Source organism: Balearica regulorum, chromosome 4, assembly GCF_011004875.1.
Source record: "Balearica regulorum gibbericeps isolate bBalReg1 chromosome 4, bBalReg1.pri, whole genome shotgun sequence".
Classification (NCBI taxonomy): Eukaryota; Metazoa; Chordata; class Aves; order Gruiformes; family Gruidae; genus Balearica; species Balearica regulorum.
The window spans coordinates 70,369,285-70,388,501 of NC_046187.1; the positions used below are offsets into that span (position 1 = coordinate 70,369,285).

General features: G+C 40.2%; 1 protein-coding gene across 11 annotated transcripts in view; it reads right to left on the bottom strand.

Moving 5' to 3' along the window:
* Nucleotides 1-19,217, bottom strand: part of ABLIM2 (actin binding LIM protein family member 2) — a 341,805-nt gene that overhangs the window by 50,557 nt on the left and 272,031 nt on the right. For all 11 annotated transcript variants that reach the window (XM_075752584.1, XM_075752582.1, XM_075752581.1 and 8 more), the window contains exons 7-8: nucleotides 5,204-5,291; nucleotides 1,855-1,913 (exon numbers count right to left, since the gene is read on the bottom strand). In XM_075752584.1, the coding sequence (XP_075608699.1) occupies nucleotides 1,855-1,913; nucleotides 5,204-5,291 (147 nt within the window). The remainder of the gene's footprint in view (nucleotides 1-1,854; nucleotides 1,914-5,203; nucleotides 5,292-19,217) is intronic.

A 19,217-nucleotide genomic window follows, 5' to 3' on the forward strand; every position in this document is an offset into this window, starting at 1 on the left:
TGCTACTTTGATTTCTTCTGTCTTTTCCAGCTTCATCCCTTCTGCTTACAATCTCACTCTCCCATCATTTTCCTTTTTGCTGTCACTCTCATAACTTTTTTCCTTCCATTCCGTCTCCAAAGTTTTGGAGAGCGCTGCCACTTACTCCTTCTGCCTTTGTCACCTACTTTAATTACATGCTGTGCATATATCTATATAAACATACAGAAAGATAACTCTTAAAACCAACAAAGGTTGACCAGAAAATTTCTCAACCAGTATATCCCATTCCCAACTTTACAAGTTATGTTGAAAAGTCCATTACTACCCTCTCTGAAACAGCATCCTTTCTTCTTGGTTTATTTTTTCAATAATGAGCGTAAAGACCAAAGAAGCCAAAGAAAGGGAAAAATGACTATAGACTTCAAAAAAGTCTTTGAGCTCCGTTCTGGTTTTTTTCCCTACTCAGGCATAACTCGCACTGCCTGTCAGTTACAGAAGTCTTCCTCTCTGTTGGGGAAGGGTCAGACTCCCAGCGCTCGGAGAGATGTGTGACAGATGAGTTAGCCTTTACACAATAGCTTACACGCACACTTCATTTGCCTTTGTGAGGAAAAGGCAGCCAGCAGGAACCCAGTACAACCTTGTTCACTGTCTTCTCTTTGAAGAAGGAAAAAAAAACCCCAAACCCAACTACATTTTCAATAAATTACATGGGGTTTAGCCTTGCAATCTCAGTTACTCAGCCAGAACAAAATCCGTAGGAAGCCTGAAATACTGCTTAATAGTATTACGCTGAATCAGCAGCACTTATTAAACTATTTTGACAATTTAAATACATACATATTAAACAATATATTTCATACTGAAATGCTACTTATTTGATATTCAGAGCTTGCCATAAAGAATACCAGAGCAATTGCTTCCCAAACACACCAGTACAAAAAATACAGCTAAGATCTTCAGGGCAAAGCTCAAAACAAGATTTTTTCAAAACTGTGGTTTAGTCAAAGTTGCACTTGTGAACGCACCAGATTTGTAAACACACTTTTTATAGCTGCTGCCTGCTGTTCTGACTTGTCCCATGCGCCTTGCGTCCAAGCCTTGATGAATCAAAGCAAGGTTTTTTGAAAAAGAATACCAGGGATACAACTTGGAGCATCAGAGAACATTACAACTTAAAAACCCCATACTTGCCCTCCGCATTAAATGAGATAGTTGCATCTCAGTCCCACCACTTCAGAGAGATCATTTCCCCAGCCACAGATTAATTCTTCATTTCCTAGGGGCAGCTTATTCATCTGCTAACCTTGTAATTATTAAAGTTGCCAGAACTCCCCCCCTTTTCCCCTTGCACACAGACAGATGCACAAATCATCCAACTTAAGAAGGTACTTAAAGCCAGAGATTAAATTAAGTTGAGGCTGGCTTGCCAACATTTTGCAAACAAATAATAAAAAAGAAATTCCAAGGAGAGATTTTTTGTAAAAACAAATACAGTGAAAGTCCTCTGATCTTTTAAGTGCAGAGCCACATAAAAAGAGAAGAGGTCGTGCACTGATCACATCATAATCAGACAGAAGTTAAAAATTAACATTTTTTTCATATTCGTATTTTCACATTTTTCCTTATTCAGCTTATATATAACTCTTAGGTCAGCATTCTCCTAAAGCTGTAGCTTTAATCACTAAGTAAAAGCAGGATGTTTATATTACATTATTACATTACATTAACCTACTAGATTTCTGTAATTTAAAATTTAAAATTACAGTAGTGAAAAAATTCCAAATCCTTCCCTCCATGCCCACTGTAAAAAAAGGGATATGGAATAATAGGACAATGGAATAACACTGAGTAAAAATACGGTCTTATTACCTTGTTTTTTTCTTCAGCCTTTGCAGCCTGTCTACAAACTGGATGCCAAATGGATGTACCTGGAAAGTAAATTTAAAGTTCTGCTTAATTCAATTCCCCAATAAGAACCTTAAAAGGTTTAAAATAAGAACCTTATTAAACGTTCCTAGAAGGTTTCATAAGACACTGCATACTGACTGATTCCACTGCAGTCCCTAGTTCATGGATACTTTCAAAGTGAAAACTGACAACTTCTCTATCAGTAAGCCTGATCGCACACATTTTAAAGACTAGGCACACTTCAGAAAGCTATGTGTACTTCAATACGTGAGATTAACATCAAAACCTGAGTCCTAAGAAGTGTGAGATGGGATTTTTAGAGCTCCTCCAGCCCAACCTCCTGCTCAGGGCAGGTCCCACTACAGCAGGCAGTTCAGGGCTCTGCATACCTCTGAAGATGGAGATCCCACAGCGGCTCTGGGCAACCTCTTCCACTCTCATTGTACTGATTTTTTTTTTTTTTTCCTTATATGTAGTCAGAATTTCCTGTACTCTTATTTCACATGTTCTTGCAATAGTCTGGCTCAGGTCATACTACGTAGCACACTGTGATGGGAAGGAACAGCATTGTGGCATTTAACACTAGCTGAAAATCCAGTCTATCTTTCTGAATTATTCACTGTACTGATCTTGCACTTCCTATATGTTTGTCTCTCGTAAGTCAAATACTAAGGAACTGCATAAATTCAGAGGAATACCCGTCCTAGAGGAAGCAGGAAATACAGAATGAACCAATTCTCTACTGCATGTAAGTATTGAAGAGAGGATGATGAACTCCAGAGATAAAAGTAAACGTAAGTGTGAGAATGAAACTTAATAGTTTTGCATCAGTCACAAAGAAAAAAAACCCCACTTTTAAAAAGTCGAACACAATGTTTAATATTCAGTGTTCAATGGAAGTGGAATGTGTGTAACTGTAAAAATAAGAAAAATATTTGTAAATTTTAATAGTAAAAAAGGAACCTTTACATTTATGCCAGTCTGAGCTCGGACAAGCCACAAACTAAAGCTCCGCACAATTAAATAATGTGAGTGCATTGCAACTTCTGCCTGACTAAATGGGAAGTTGAGAACTTTTACGTTATAAATATGTAATGTTTATACTGGGTGGAGAGCACCAAGAAGATTTATTGGAAATGCTTTGTTTTCACAGCAGTTTGACAGTTTTCTAACCAGTGGATTTTGGAAACAGGATAGAAACAGCAAGTCTATTTCCCAGAAGACAGATGGAGATCATTAGAATTTATTTCACAAAAATAACCCAGATGAACCCTGACTCAAGCAGTAGAAGACTATCTATAAGTACAGACTGGATAAATTATGTTTACTAAGTTACAGAATTGTTTTGGGATTGAACCACTAAAAAACATCTTTATAACACCTTTAAATTCAATGTTAATTTATCTTCCAATTATGAGTGGGTCTGAGCTTGCCCACTGAAAGCATTTGTCCCAACTACTGCAGAAGTTGATGTAAATATTCCCAATGGTTTTAAGAAATATTTAGATCAACTTTTTAATTATTCCTATCTGTAGTCAAGCAAAACTGGCTAGGAAGCTCTTTTACACGGAAGAAAAAGAGTCCTTTCACCCAAAAGTCATCTGCTGGATGACCACCAATGACTCAATTCCTGCTAAGGAACATGCAACACCTAAAGGAACTTTACAGCAGTTTATTAAGTATTTTATGAAGAACAAGTTATAAAACCCTGGGCTTTGACATTTTTTATTATCTAACACATCAGGTCAGGCAGTCCAAATACCTAATCACAAATCTTTCATGAAGTTAACACCAGTTTCTAATGGAAACTGCTCTTCATGTGAAGACAAAAAGTGTATGATTGTAAGCTGGTATGAATGTTTCATGCATCAGAAAATAAAGTGAATAAGATGGGTCCAAATTAACAGGATCTGAACATACTTTGTGATTACTTGAATCTAAAATCAGCACAAAACCTAGAAAATATTCACCCTTATAACAAACTGAACTGAAAAAGAAGATTCACTGCAACCCCGTTTCAGAGAGTTTGAAATCTAGAAGCAAATTTGTAGTTTGATATTTTTTAAAAGCATTGATTTCCCAGGGGATTTTAGTACCGCTAAGCTACTTTGCAATTGGAAGAACCACAGCATTTTCTGGCTCCTGAGGGAGAATCCATGAGCACAGACAAGGATCATTATGTCCTTTAATGAGCTAGTTCTTGTTGTAAACCAAAGTGACAATAAAATTGTCATTTTAAATAACATACTAAATTATAATTAGATCGTACTGAGACCACTGTTGTGTTTTAAATAAAGTCTAACTTTGCCAGCTTAATGAATGATTTCAAAGGACACTTCTAGAAAACTGTGGACAATTGCAAAGTTGTAATACAGATCTGGGAAAGCATGTGATTTTAGGATAATACACCAGCCTTGCAGTTCCCACATCCTACTGAGTTCCTCTTTTCTGTTTTCCTTTGAAAAGATATTGCCAGTCAAAGACATAGGCAAAAGCCTTCATTTTCTCTGGTGCCTAACCCTGTATTTAACTGTGTAGACATTGTTTTCTTTGATGAGTTTAGTACAGCTAAAAGTTGCTACATATGAAACACAGATTTTGGCTCACATCTATGTTAAATAACTTTTTTCTTCTTCCATTGAATAAATTATTGTGCAAGTTGTTCTCTATTACTACTGAAATTCCCTGACAAGAAAGACTGAATTTCTCCCTGCATAGCTTTCTCCTAAGCGATGCAAGCTTATGGCTACATAGAGTATAGGCATATTGTCTGGTAAGGGCTTCAGCTCCATGGCATCCTCCTCTTCACCGTCTGAGGACAGCTACGCCTGACTGAGGGCAGTTCAGGTTAAGGACCTTCAGATTTTCTTCTTGTTCCCAAATGGGCAATGGGTACGGAACTGGACTTAGGGCTGCTTTAAGGAACCTGCTGTCCCATATGTGTGTTAACTTTCATCTGGACCATTTATCACCGCACAAAAATCCACGGTTTTTTTTAGTAAATGGAACCTTTTATATTCTTCACTGTCAAGTACTTCCATCTGCAGGAGATAACTGCTACCACTCATCCTTTCTGTGATTCACACTTTGTATTGGATTTGAACAGAGACAGAAGTAATAGTGAGCAAGAAGCAACAAGCGTTTGGGTTTGCTTTTCTTTAGCCTACACGTTGCGCTCTTCACTTTCTTTGGTAGTTATGAAATGAGAATATGTGCAAAACAGCTCAGCCATGCTAGCAGGTATGGGCAGAAGGGCCATGCTGCCAAGTGTGACTGGTTTGGTTTTGGGGGTTGGTCAGTTTGTATTTACCTTGAAGATACATTTCTTCTCCTTCTGCAAACATCTGACTGCACCTGACACATCGTGCGCACGTTGGGTGATAATGTTTTTCTCCTGCCTGTTTGGGAAAAAAGGTACAGATGATTAAGTATAGTGATCAATTTAGTAGCTTCACTATGAGTAGTTTTTCTTTTATGCTCTAGAATATGACTAATTAGAATAAATCATCTAATGCCAATTAGCTCAACAATCTCCTACAACCACAATGCTTATTTTTTATTACAGACAATTCATGATTTTAAATGTAATTATGGTCTTGCCTACACCAAAAAACTTAACGTGCAATAGTTAAGTCTCTGAATTTACAGAATGGAAACAATACTATACAGCAAACACATTTTTGCTGTGGACAACCATACCGTGCACCAAGTGCAAGGTAGCTTAGGACTCACCTGCAGAAGGCAGCTGGGAGGTCATAACCTTGAGCATGTATTTGCATTTCACTGTATGTTCATGATCCCACTGAATGTATACTGTTAACGCACAGCAAGAACCATGTTGTTCAAGGAATGTTTGCATCTGCTTTGAAAGTGGCTTTCAGGTAATGAGTACTAAACAGTTTCCATGAGGAAAGTGTGTGGTGTGCCTATAGGACTGTAAGTTCAGAGCTGCCACTTTTGGGTACTGTGCACCAAATCCATCACGTGGACAAGCCAGGAGCTTTGCCATTTTTTCTGAGATTAATCCTTGCAATTTAATACCACCATTTTCATTGATTGGAATAAGAATAGGACAGAGCCCTAAATTTGCTCAGAACAGTTTAGTAACTCACCAATTTTCATAAATTTAAATTTCCAATTACCTTATAACCCCATTAATTTAACCTGTTTCACCACTGACCTGCATGTGTTTTTCAAGAGGAGCATCTACCTGCTAAAAGGAGCAAGGGTTTGTCTATGTTGGAACATCAATGTCTAACACAGACAAGGGTCAAGTTAAGCTCAAATGACTGACAGAAAAGAAACCCAAAATTCTTGGATCACAGAATAAATGCAGGACTCAATTTTGGTAGCTTGGCCAACAGAGTTCAACAGCCCAAAGCTGGCTCTTGCGCATTCTCCCAGCACTCCTCCTTCTTCAAAATCCCTACAGAACTGAAAGCCAAATCTTGGCATCTCTGTCCTCCTTTTTGACCCCACACTCTTGTGTGATAGACAGATGGTTTAATTGGCTTAAGGTCAATGCCACTTCCACTACGAACAAAAGCCAGGAGACAAAATAAGTCTAAAGCTTAGAGCTAAGTTAAACTAAGTTTAAATTAAAGTTAAGCTAAGTCTGACTTCAGTAGAAGTTCTCCTCCTGGAATTAAAAATAAGCAAATTTTGGTCCATGTAGAATGTGTCATAACTTGTTTATCTGGGGAAGGTTAAAAGGACGTTGTGTGTACCTCTAAGAAATTACTATTGAGTATTGCCCCACTGCCTTCGGCATGTAAATATGCTCTCACAGCATTGAATTGTAAATCCTCCTTCTATTAATTTAGAAATTTAACACTGTTACTACAGGGATGACTTGTTTTACTCTTTTGCATTGACTGAATGTCGAAGCCTTCAGAGGTATTTTTACTAAAGAACATAATCTGTGTCTGGGGGCTATTTTGCCATTCACACTATCAAGTACAGAAGTGTGATAAACTTAGGTTAAAGAATCTCTGATTTTACTTCATCAGTGTTAACTTGGTTCACTTCTGAAAACCAGTTGCTGTATTTTAAGTCAGCAATAAGGAAGAGCAACGCATCACATCAGAATTGCCATTTTGCAAACAGCTTTGTTCCAGTTCACTCTTCTTTTTCTGGGGTCGTTTGTGCAGACTGCTGGGTGATTTCTGCAGCTTTAGACATGGAAGATGGTCACTACTACCTGTGTTGACACACTACAGTATCAGACTGTGAAGTATCAGTACCAGGTTTAAAATTAAACCTCAGGTTTAAAATTGCTTGACTGAGTGCAGGTGTTTAAGCACAGAAGGTTATTTAACTATCATGAGATAAACTTAAATTTGGAATATTAAGCTGAAAAGAAATATAATTTCCCTTGGAAGATTTATACTGTACAAGCATTGCTAATGCAATGCACAACCTCAATAATTCAATTGATTTAGTACGGCTGATACAATTCCCAGGCTAACAGTCTCTGAGGGAATTCAATTATTCCTTTGCTAAAATAAACTGTCAGAACACATTCTCAGATAACCTGGATGTATCATAGAAGAAAACATATTTCCCTAAATTTAACAGCACAACCAAATACATCATTTTAATTCATTCTGTAGAGTAAGTAATATCAACTAGCTGTAGAATGACACAAAGAGACCTCTTTTTATAACTTAGATACAATTATAACAGAAAAATCAGGGGGAAAAGGTGTAGTGATCCTTTTGCTGATGCTCACACTAGCATAACTCCAATGGATTTTGCATAATTAACTCTGATTTAAAATGGGCCATACTCAAACTCCGCTCTAAGTGCTGACAGTCGTCTTTTTTCCCCCTTTTTAGGTTTATTTTTATGATGTCCCTCTTCTAATCACAGCGCAGAAGACAAGACGTGGCAGAGTCTTCATCACTTTAAGTATTTATAACAGATCACACCATCTTTCTAAATGAAAGGTGATAGCTAAATCTGAGGTTAGTTACTTGATGCAGGAATTTAATAATATTCTCTGATGTGTTTATACAGTTAGCCTGATTTGTGATACCATAAATTATATTCTAACCTATGACCTGGGTGTGTTGGGTCTGAATGTGAATCATAACCTCACTCGGGTACATGGCAAGGAGGCTTCCATCAGTGCCCCTTTCTCCTCTCTCTTCAGACTATTTCAAAGGCTTCATCTCACAAATGAACATTCAGTTCCAGCAGAACTCAGAAATTTTATAAGCTTACGGCAGCAATTGTTTTATGTTTTCAGTTTAGTTCTAATGATGGCCTCATTATTTTTTCTTTTCTTGGTTATATTGATGTGGAGGAGTTTAATGCAGCAAACAAATTCCTAACCATATGGTTACTTCTTTGCACAGTTTGAAAGCTTAGTTTGACAGATTGTTGTCTCAGTGTTTAATAAAATATCAACACACACATAGCACAGAAGAAGCAACATTCATCTCCAAGAGACATCTTATGATTCAAATGGTAGATTGCAAGAAACCTTCTCAATATCCTACATTTGCTTCAAGACTGCACCAGGTCTTCGTGCCCAGGGATCTGGGTGTGAAGATAGTATTATTACAAAGATCAATTTAAAGATTAATTCTCAACTGAGATTTCCTTAAATCTGCATAGCAGAGCATGTCCTTAGCAACACAGTACACTACCAACAGTTTCATTTCTCTTCAAGTGACTACACCAGCTTTCCACAATCACTGAGTCAAAGTCTTCAATGTGTAATTTAAAACAGTCCTTAACACTCTGAGACAAAGTATTATGAATTACTTCATCCCCTTTAGGTATGAGAGACCGCTGTGAATGGTAAATCTCTGCACAGCAGGTAGAGCCTTCTGGCCTGGGTCAACGTGAGGAACGTGCTTCACTTAAACCAGGACCAGAAAGCTCTGCAACAAAGTACATACAACTGTCTTTTCTCATTTCTTCTAACTTCAGGGCTTGAACTAGATAAAAGAAGAACCAATCTGATGCGACAAATGTGAATCACATTATTTAAAGCATACTTTGAAGACAGTAAAGGGTGTTATCCTGAAGTCTGCAAAGCAGTATGAACACCAGGCCTGGGAAACATGCAATGCTAGCAAAACTGCAGTAATTCATACTGGAAGGAATAACCTTAACTAGCCAAAGTTGGATTTTAAATTAGCTGTCATCACTCAGGAAAAAGATACTACATTATTGCAGACAGCTCAGCGAAAACCTCTGCTCATTCTCTGGCTATGGCTGCAATAACTGATGAAGTGGTAGAATATATAAAAGATGATATGTATAATAATTGTAACTCTATCACAATGACATTGCTCGTCTGGCCTCTCACGCCATTGCTAGGAGTGTGACTGATGTCATTTTTTACTGCAGTTGATGAGCAACAACTGCCTAAGGATTGACACATGAGGGACTGAACCAGAGCAGCCTAGAGCTCAAAGCACAAGCTGAGTCCTGGAAAGAAGACTCAAGATTTCTGATGACTCTCTCACCAGTGAAGTCTAAGTACATGCTATCTCACTGCATTATTCACTTAGTAAAGTAGCTAGTAAAGGGAAGAAAGAAAGTAGGCAAAATCATTTTATGTGTTAAATAAACTCATAACTGTTTGGTTCCTTTCCTGAGAATGAAAACTTTTCAGTAAAATTTTTCCTGTAAAAAAAGTAAAATTAAAAAAAATAAAAAGTCTACCTCGTTATCAAAATGCACAGTGGTAACAGACATCGTTTACTGCTGGGAGTAAAGATTTTGTGGAAGTGAGACAGGTTAGAAGGCTGCAATGATTCAATGATATGAAAGCATATTTTCCATTTTAAGGGTATAATACAATACAGGTTGCTGTAAGAGTGCATTATTACCACCCAGTGTTACCTATTGAGGTAGGTCTAAATCCTGCCATCCTCATACTCTAAAAATCTCCTGATGAAGGTCTAACTGTATCTAACTGTTCTATCCTGAACAAAGATAATGGAATTCAGCGTACAAAACACTGAGCCTGCTGGAATGCCAAGGCATGGTGCAGTTGCATGACCCAGAAACACAGCCCACAGAAGACTGCTATAAAGCATTCTCAGTTAAAAGCTTTTCACATGGAACAAATTTGCTGGAGAGCTGGGTCATCACCAGACAACCACCTTGTTCAAAAGGAAACAGAATAAAGCACAAAACCACCGACAATGAATAAGCCTTTCCATCAGGCAGCTTCTCACCCTGAAATGAAGGACTAAAGCTCTTATGAAAGACATATGACTTGACTGCTGCTGTTTAAGTGGAAGGGAGTTACTATTTGTTTGGGATGGGAAGGGGAAAAATACTTAGGTACTGAAGTAACTGGCAGAAGTTTAAAACTTCAGTTAGACAATAAATTATTCTCTTTTCTATACTTTGTCTGATTTCCTTAATAATTTTCACTCACATGGACTGTACTAAAGGGTACTGAGATTTCTCCAGGTGCACTTCATAACACAGCTAATAGCAGAAATAGAATTCACTTTAAAGTCAGGAAGTATGCAAGTGCACCACAGAATGACAGAATAATTCAGGTTGGAAAGGACCTCAGGAGGTCACCTGATCCAACCTCCTGCTCAAAGCAGGGTTGATGCTCAGTTCAGACCATCTGCTCAGGAAATTGTCCAGTTGGATATTGAAAACCTCCAAGGATGGAGACTGCACAACCTCTGGGCAGACTGCTCCAATGCTTTGTTATCCTTTGTGTTGGTTTTGCGTGGCAAGGTTTTGGTAGCGGGGGGGGCTACAGGGATGGCTTCTGTGAGAAGCTGCTAGAAGCTTCCCCTGTGTCTGACAGAGCCAATGCCAGCCGGCTCCAAGACAGACCCGCCGCTGGCCAAGGCCAAGCCAATCAGCGCCTCTGTGATAACATATTTAAGAAAGAGAAAAACAGTTAGAGAGAGCTTTTGCAGCCAGACAGAGGAGTGAGAAGATATAAGAACATCTGCAGACACCAAGGTCAGTGCAGAAGGAGGGGCAGGAGGTGCTCCAGGCGCCGGAGCAAGATTCCCCTGCAGCCCGTGGTGAAGACCATGGTGAAGCAGGCTGTCCCCCTGCAGCCCATGGAGGGAGGATGAGGGGGTGTAGAGATTCCACCTGCAGCTCATGGAGGACCCCACGCCGGAGCAGGTGGAGACACCTGAAGGAGGCTGTGGCCCTGTGGGAAGCCCACGCTGGAGCAAGCTCCTGGCAGGACCTGTGGATCCATGGAGAGAGGAGCCCACGCCAGAGCAGGTTTGCTGACAGGACTTGTGACCCTGTGGGGGACCCACGCTGGAGCAGTTTGCTCCTGAAGGTCTGCACCCTGTGGAGGAGACTCACGTTGGAGAAGGCCGTGAAGGACTGTCTCCCGTGAGAGGGACCCCACGCTGGAGCGGGGGAACGATGAGTCCTCCCCCTGAGGATGAAGAAGCGGCAGAAACACCGCGTGAGGAACTGACCGTAACCCCCATTCCCCGTCCCCCTGTGCCGCTGAGGGGGGCGGAGGTTGAAGCTGGGAGTGAAGTTGAGCCCGGGAAGATGGGAGGGGTGGGGGGAGGTGTTTTTAAGATTTGGTTTTATTTCTCATTCCTCTACTCTGTTTTGCTTAGTAATAAATAAGATGAATTCCCTCTCTAAGTTCGGTCTGTTTTGCTCGTGATGATAATTAGAGAATGATCTCTCCCTGTCCTTATCTCGACCCATAAGTTTTTTTTCATTGTACCTTTTCTCCCCTGTCCAGTGAACGAGGGGAGTGATAGAGCGGCTCTGGTGGGCACCTGGCCCTCAGCCAGGGTCAACCCACCACATCCTTACAGTGATTTTTATTTTTCTTTTTATCCAGTCAGAATTCCCTCTCTTTCAAGTTATGATAGTTGCCTCCCACTCTCCCACCATGCACCTCAGTAAGGAGCTCATCTCCACATCCTTGAGGGCCTCCTCATAGGTATGGGAATGCTGCTATTAGGTCCTCCTAAAGCCATCCCTTCCCCAGGCTGAACAAGTCCAGACCCCTGAGAATCTCCTCACAGAATATGTGCTCCAGCCCCTCAACTATGAACGCTCCAGTTAATCAGTGTCTTTTGGTATGGGAAGGCACAAAGCTGGATGCAGTATCCTGCACGTGGACTAGCGAATGCTCAGTAAAAGAGGTTATCTTCAATCTCCCAGTTGTGTTCCCATTGAAACTGCCCTCAATGCTGGTGGCTTTCATCACTGCCAGGGGACACTGCTCTCAGGTTTAGCCAACTGTCCACTAGGATCCCAGATATCCCATATGCATCTCCAAGCACTTATAATTGAATATAAGATATCAAAATAAATCAAGATGTGCTTGATGTACATACATCATGTTGAAACAGAACATAAAATCAATACATAACTCCTTGATGAATGAATCCCCTACCACTTTCAGCTTATGTCCATTGATTCATGTGAGTAGGTCTGGGGAGAAAAACATCTTAACACTGGGTAAGAGAAGTTCATTATCTATCATTTTAAATTCAACATTGAGGAGTACGTACCTTCACTCGGAATTTTTTTTCAGAGTATGCAAATCAAAAAAGGTGGAAAACCACTTAACTCCTTCAGTGGATATTTAATTCATCCTGGTTATATTTCCTCATTCATTCCCTAAATGTTTTAACTATTATGTGAATGAACTGTTCTTTTTCTTAGGTGGCAGAACGGTATAGGAAACTGATAATGAAATACAGGTATAAAAAGGAACTCCAGATATTTATCTTTAGAAAATTTAATAAAGTTTTTGAATGAGATACACCATTTTGACATGAAATGGCCCAACCAGTCACTGCACTGATTTATGGAGACATATTCACAATTTCTGTAAGTAAATGCAGTTCCCCGACTTTGGCTAAGGGTTTAATTTCTGCTCTCAGAAATAAATTAGTTGTTATTTAATACCTCTCTGACCTAACAGCATAGAACTGGCCCAGGAAATCTTCCTATCAAGTTATTCCACCTACTAGGCTGAAATCAGAGATTGTTCTTGCTTATTCCTGATCTGGTAATACAATCCTTCTGTTCTTGGCTACTGCTTAAACATGGGGTTGTGTGATGTGGGTTTAATTCAAAAGGCTGTGTAAGATCTAGGGCCCAGGTGTTTGCCCTTCTGCCTTTATCTCAAGAGTACCATGGAGAAGGTGCACAGCACTGCACCATCAAGTGTTGGTCAATGGCCACACACTCATAATTGCCATTGCATTCACATAGTCCATGTTGTGGGGACTATACTGGCTCCATAAACTGGATTCTATGAGGTATTTTCATATTAGAGTGATGATATTCAGATAATCAGATAACCATTGCTGTTTGGAGCATAATACTGTACTCAGTTACCAGCTTTAAGCATAACCACATAAAATCTCCATTCACATTTATTAGCAAAGCCAGAGTTTTGCATATGTTGCAGAAGAACATGAAGGATTACTCAGTAATAGTTGTATACGATACTGGTTAAGTTAGTAAACAGCTGTCATGTCACCTACTGGGTATGAAGGGACAGGCAACATTATCAAGGTAGAGGTATTTGGCAAAATATCTATTGCTTATGTTATGCAACAGTGCCGAGGAGAGAAAAGCATGAGAGCCAGGAGACAAAGAGAGAACTATGTGGAGGAAAACTCTTACTAATTCTCTTAGTCACAGTGGACCTGACTCACCACTGAGTCACTTCAGCAGTGTGCCAAGGCAAATGAACCATTTTCAACAGGGTTTACACCAGCGTAAATGTAGTGTAATGTTTTGAATCAATCCTTTTCCTCATCTTCTTCTCCTTACTGGATTCATTTACCATCCCACTAGATACCAAGAAACAGTCATGTGAAATGTTCAATACATGCACCCGAAGCATTACTTACAGCTTTAGCTGTCTCACATGTACGGCTATTTCATATTGTCTGGGTTCTGGCTCATCCCGCTGTACTTTGCGGAGCCTTGAGACTTCCCACCCACATTTGAGTCATTTTTACTGCCTCCCACACACTCTTTATTCTTCCAGGTATAAAGTGCATATCGAATGTTACCACCAGGGACATATATCTCAGAATAATAGTAACTTACTATACACTGGACTCTCAGAAGAAGTTTCTAATGCTTGCAGGAGAAACAAAAAATAATTAAAAAACCCTAAAGGGAATAATTAAGAAAAAACAGCACTATTATAACTGTAATCTCATTCTATGACATCTGCAAACAAGTTCTGACTAAGAAGCAAATTGAACCCTGCGACAGTCAGGAAAAGGCCAATAGTGCATTTTTTCTACAGAATTTGTACATGATCTTGTAAACCAAAGTGGTATGTCATGCCTAAAATCACTGATTTTGTACTCAGTTGCCTTTGTTATGCAATGACTGATCTGCTCCTTTTGTCTTTTTCTTCTCAGCTTTGCAAATTTTTCTTGCCACCCACTGAGACTGGAAGAGGCTTCTGTTTTCCATTTGCTCAACAACCTCCTTCATTTCTTTTCCACTTTCCTCTCCCACTCCTTAAAACCCACTTACGGACCAAGACAAGCTGCAGCTGGCTCTCACTTCTACCATCCCTTGATAGGGGAGAGGGAGTAAAGAAGGAGAAAGATGACTTGCAGACATATTCCCCTTCGTTTTCGACTGCAGCTGTGGATTTAACCCACCCATTTCAGATGGGAAGAATGAAGCTGCAACCGACACCAAAGAGCACTGGAGAGGTGGCATGATCTATCAGATGAAGCCAGCACAGCTCTTCTCATGTTGGTCGTGGTGATCATCTGAGGACAGAAGCTGTCTCTCATTCTGTGCCTGAGTAAGGACTGATATTTTCGATCCCTAAATTTAGCTGGGACAGGAAATACTGCTGTCTTATGCAGAACTGACATTAATAGTCCTTCATGGAAGTAGGAAGTTGCTACTTTCAGACTCATCAACACATTTCCAGTTCAAGGTACCACTCAGAAGTTCCTACTTTGGGGAGAAAAAAGAAATCTGAAGAAGCACAAAAAATGCTGAAGGCTGGCAGGATGAAAAATCATAAAGATACAAGAAATGAGTCACACAGGCAGCTTCCCTGCTATTAGCAGACACACTGAACTGCTGTCACATGGTCCCGAGCATCCTGGAGATACTTTCTCAACAAAGCCAATTGTCACTAAGTGCACTTACTGCTGCACCACTGTCATGGTTACGGGAGCAAGCTGGAGGGAGGCGCTTGTGCTGTTGGCTGGCTCGTGGGTAGGTACAGGGCACTGCAGAGCTGCTGGCCGACCGCAGCGTGCCCCAGGCATGACTCAGAAGACCACCAGAAATGAAAGAAATTATGCAAAGTAACAGGATTAGGAACTGAAGACACCCAAAAAGTGCATCGTTTCACATTGTCAAAATATTCACATGCTGGCCAATAGTACTAGATAATAATGCATCACCACAGCAACACATTGCTTAGAGAGGCACTGTAACTGGCGTACCGTGTGCTGGTGGTGTCTGAGGCTCAGAGGGTATCGGTGACTGCAGGAAGCACAGCTCTAATGCTTTCATTAATCAATTAAGATAGTTTAAGACAGTTAACTGGTACTACACTTTTGCATAATGGGACAAGGCAGTGGCCAGCATTCATTCACCTGTCTGCCAGGCTTAAGAGTCAAACTACGCACTAAAACTGTCACACACAAACCCACACAGGCACAACTGCACTACCGGAGCGCTACCGGGGACTTTTTCTGTACATACGAGGGAAATCCTCAACAGAAAAGAAAGCAAGCAACTGGAGAAAAAACTAAACCAAAGCCTGCAGTAGTCATTCTTTCCTCTGTATCAACCAGTTCAACCAGTTTCCCTCAAATTCTGAGCTTCTCTATTCTGTTATTCAGAAATAGTTTGTAAAATCCCTCGCTTTGGTAAAAATGTAACAGGCTTAAGCTATTACCAAATGCTACTCAGTGCTCTTACTCAATAAACCTAAAAACTTATTTACAAGGTAAATACTATGCAAATAGTTCATTTCAACATGTACTGTTTTTTCCTGATCTGTCAACAATTTTAGGTTTTTAACAGTTCAGTAATAAATATGGATAGGTGTAGCTCCGTGGCTGTTTCTGGAGAGAAGAGGTGGCTGAAAAAGGGAAAGGACGAGGGTGGAAGAAAGGTAAGGTGAATGTATCTAAACCGATACAACTGGGCTACAGAAAAGGCTAAAAGCTAAGGTCAAAAATATTTTCATTGCTATTTATATGCTTGCTGATAGTATTTTTAATGACGCCTGTTTAAAGCAGAAAGTCCAAGTCAACTAACTGTCAATTAACACTTACCCAGCCAAGTTCAGATACTACGCACTGATGATTAACCTGCCTTTGCAAACCAGCAGCCCCAGACAAATGCAAGTGGCACCAAAACAGAGACTGTTCTCAAGCTGCAAAATGCCTGGCATCTCAGCAAACACTATGCATTCAAAGTGCTAGTTAATGTTTCCTACCTTAGATGGTTTCCTTTTGCAACAGCTAACGCTGATTTATTTAGATGTATCTTTTCCAACAGTTTTCCTTCTTCTCATGATGTGAGAAAACTGGCGTAGAGAGCAGTTTCTAACTGAAGATTAGTACCGACACCTGGATCCTTTTGCTGCGCTGACAACCTTCACAAGGCTGTCCATGCTACAGGAAACCCTTCCTTCGTATAGACGGAGCCGCTTTTATTGCGCATTTCAGTATTAATGCCTATATTATAAGCTGCTCAAGTACCTTTCACACATCACTAGGTTTTGTTGTTAGCGAAACAGCAGGGTAACAGACATTTCAGAATGAACCATTCTTCCACACTGCAGGCAGAAATTTGTACACCCTGCTGTAAAGAATTAGTCTCGTCTCTCTGCTGTACCGAGACTTTTGCAAAGGGAAAGGCAATTGATTTACAAAGCAGATGTGGCTGCAAACAAAACCAGCCCAACCCTAGGGCAAAGTGAAAAACAAACTAGAAAAAATAAGATTCATTTAATTAATTTAATTAATTTAATTAATAAATCACTGAGGCATAAGTGGCATTTAATTGACATGTAAATAATTGATGTTTCTAGTCTCATTCCTGTCTAGTGCCTACTGCATTTGTTCCCTTATTTTAAAGTAACACCCGGTTACAATTAATAGATTTTAAAAAAAAAATCTTGATTATGCTTTTCTAGACATTTACACATACATGTAGAGCAGAAATATGTTAACCCTTTCTTCCCCCGCATATACCGAGTGCCATGCTGCCATGTTAGGATGTCAGATACAGCAGTTGGATCCATCTTTATGTTTATTAAGTGATACAGCCATTGTCACCAGCACTTGTAGGAAACATTTACACCACAGCCATGTAGCTGTAAATCATGGGACAGTTGTAGACAGAAGTCTAGTCAAGTACTGAAAAATACTCCTCAGTACTTACAGAAGCAGTTGAGTTGCACATAAATAAGCCCCAAGAGACCTTTCCAAAAGCATAACTTCCAAGACGCTACACTGTCAACTTTTATTCACGTGAAATTCAAAACACCAGCTAGTAGTGGTGGAGATCCAGCTTGTTCATCAGCTACCAGTACAGCTGGTCGCGGAGGCTGCTGAGGCCGCTCAGCCTGGCCGTCACTGCGCTGCGGCTGCCTGTCCAAGCAATCACACCTGATCCCCTCACAGCCTACACCATGTTTGCCATCACAACTTCCCCAGGAGGTTATCTTTGGATATGAAGGCTTCCTCTAACAACCTAAGCTTCCTCTGACATCATTAGCTGAAACAGCAGATGAAGAGACACCACCCTCCAACTCGTATCTCGCTACAGGCTATCAATGGTAACAAAGCCACAGGAGAAAAACAGACTTAGCATGAGATACACCAGGGAAAGTACTTTCTTTAGAAACAGTGGAAGGGGTTACTATCACTGCACAATGAAGTGGCGAGGCATCATCTGGAGTACAATGTCCACCCATGCTGAGAGAAGGTGGCTGGCTCCAGCTGGGAACAGACGGTGAGAAAGCCCACCAGCACCACCAGAAAAGCCTGAGGCTGACTTTATGAGAGAAGAATTTGGCTTGTTGAAGTTTGCAAAACAAAAATTGAGAGGAACTAAGACTGCACTCCATAAATTCTCCTTAGAGTTCATCAATTAAAGGGGAGAAGATCGAAAAAGCTAAAAATTAATCTCTGTCAGAAGAATTAATAACTATACAGAGACCAATTACCAATACGGAGTTTGCTGTAATTGAGTTTCTAAGTATCAGATATCAAAGAAACCCAGGCATGTTCCCCAGGAGGAGTTGCTGGCTGCCACACAGCTCCTCTGCACACCTCAGCAGCCTTCCAAGCCTTTGCACGGCTTCTCGTGTGGGAAGGACCAGGAGGTAGGCAACCCTCCTCCGCCTCCTCCCAGCAAAACTCAGCTAGGAGACTGATTAAAGATCATGAAACAAATGGAAAGTGTTTTCTTGATTGAAAGAGGTTTGTATCAGGCTCTGAATGATCATGTGAAATACAGTATATTTTTAGAAAAAAGGCAATTACACTTATTTTGTCTATTTTTATGATATGCTCATTAGCCCAAGTTGAGATTTTAATTAATAAATAACTGCTTGTGATAGAAAAGGAGAGAAAAAGTATTTTTAGTGACAAATGCAGAGAAATAGATTGCAACATGACAAAAGGGAAACGGCTGGTTATAAAAATCAACAGCTTGTTATTTTAAAATGTGTTTATTTTCTGTGTTATTGCATGATTTTACCTACTGCTGGATTGGGAACAGAGCTACAGCATAAGCACTAAAATAAACCCCTTTTCTCCCTAAAGGTTTCCAGTCGCACTGCATTTTAAGTCAAATGAGAAAGTAAATTCCAGCTTCCTCTTGCTCCCCATTTAAGATGGTAGGTTTAACAATATATATGGTCAGTCCTCAGGGGAGGACTGATGTTGCATTAAACAGCGCTCTGCATGCTTCACAAGCAAAGCAAACCTTGCCCATAAAAGCACTGGTGGGCAGAGTTTTTGTAAAAAGAACAGCAAAACTGTTGCCTTTAAAAGCAATAGAAGAATTTATGGTCTCCGTAAATTAGCTCCTCAGCCCCTTTTGTAGCTTTCCCAGTACAAGTTCCCTGGGAGACTGGGGGCAAGCCAAGGTGGACTGAAGGGGAAGAAAAAACAAGAAAGGAATTATAAACATGGAATTGATCTGGCCCTCAGAAAATGGGCTGAAGGAAGAATTTAAGTAAATGATCACTGCATTTGGCTGGCAACCTACAAAACCAGTCATGTTTTTATAAGTTATCAGTAACTCACACTAGTTGACTCTCCCTTCCTGCTCTGCTGAATAAACACTTAAAATGAACAAGTGTTGGA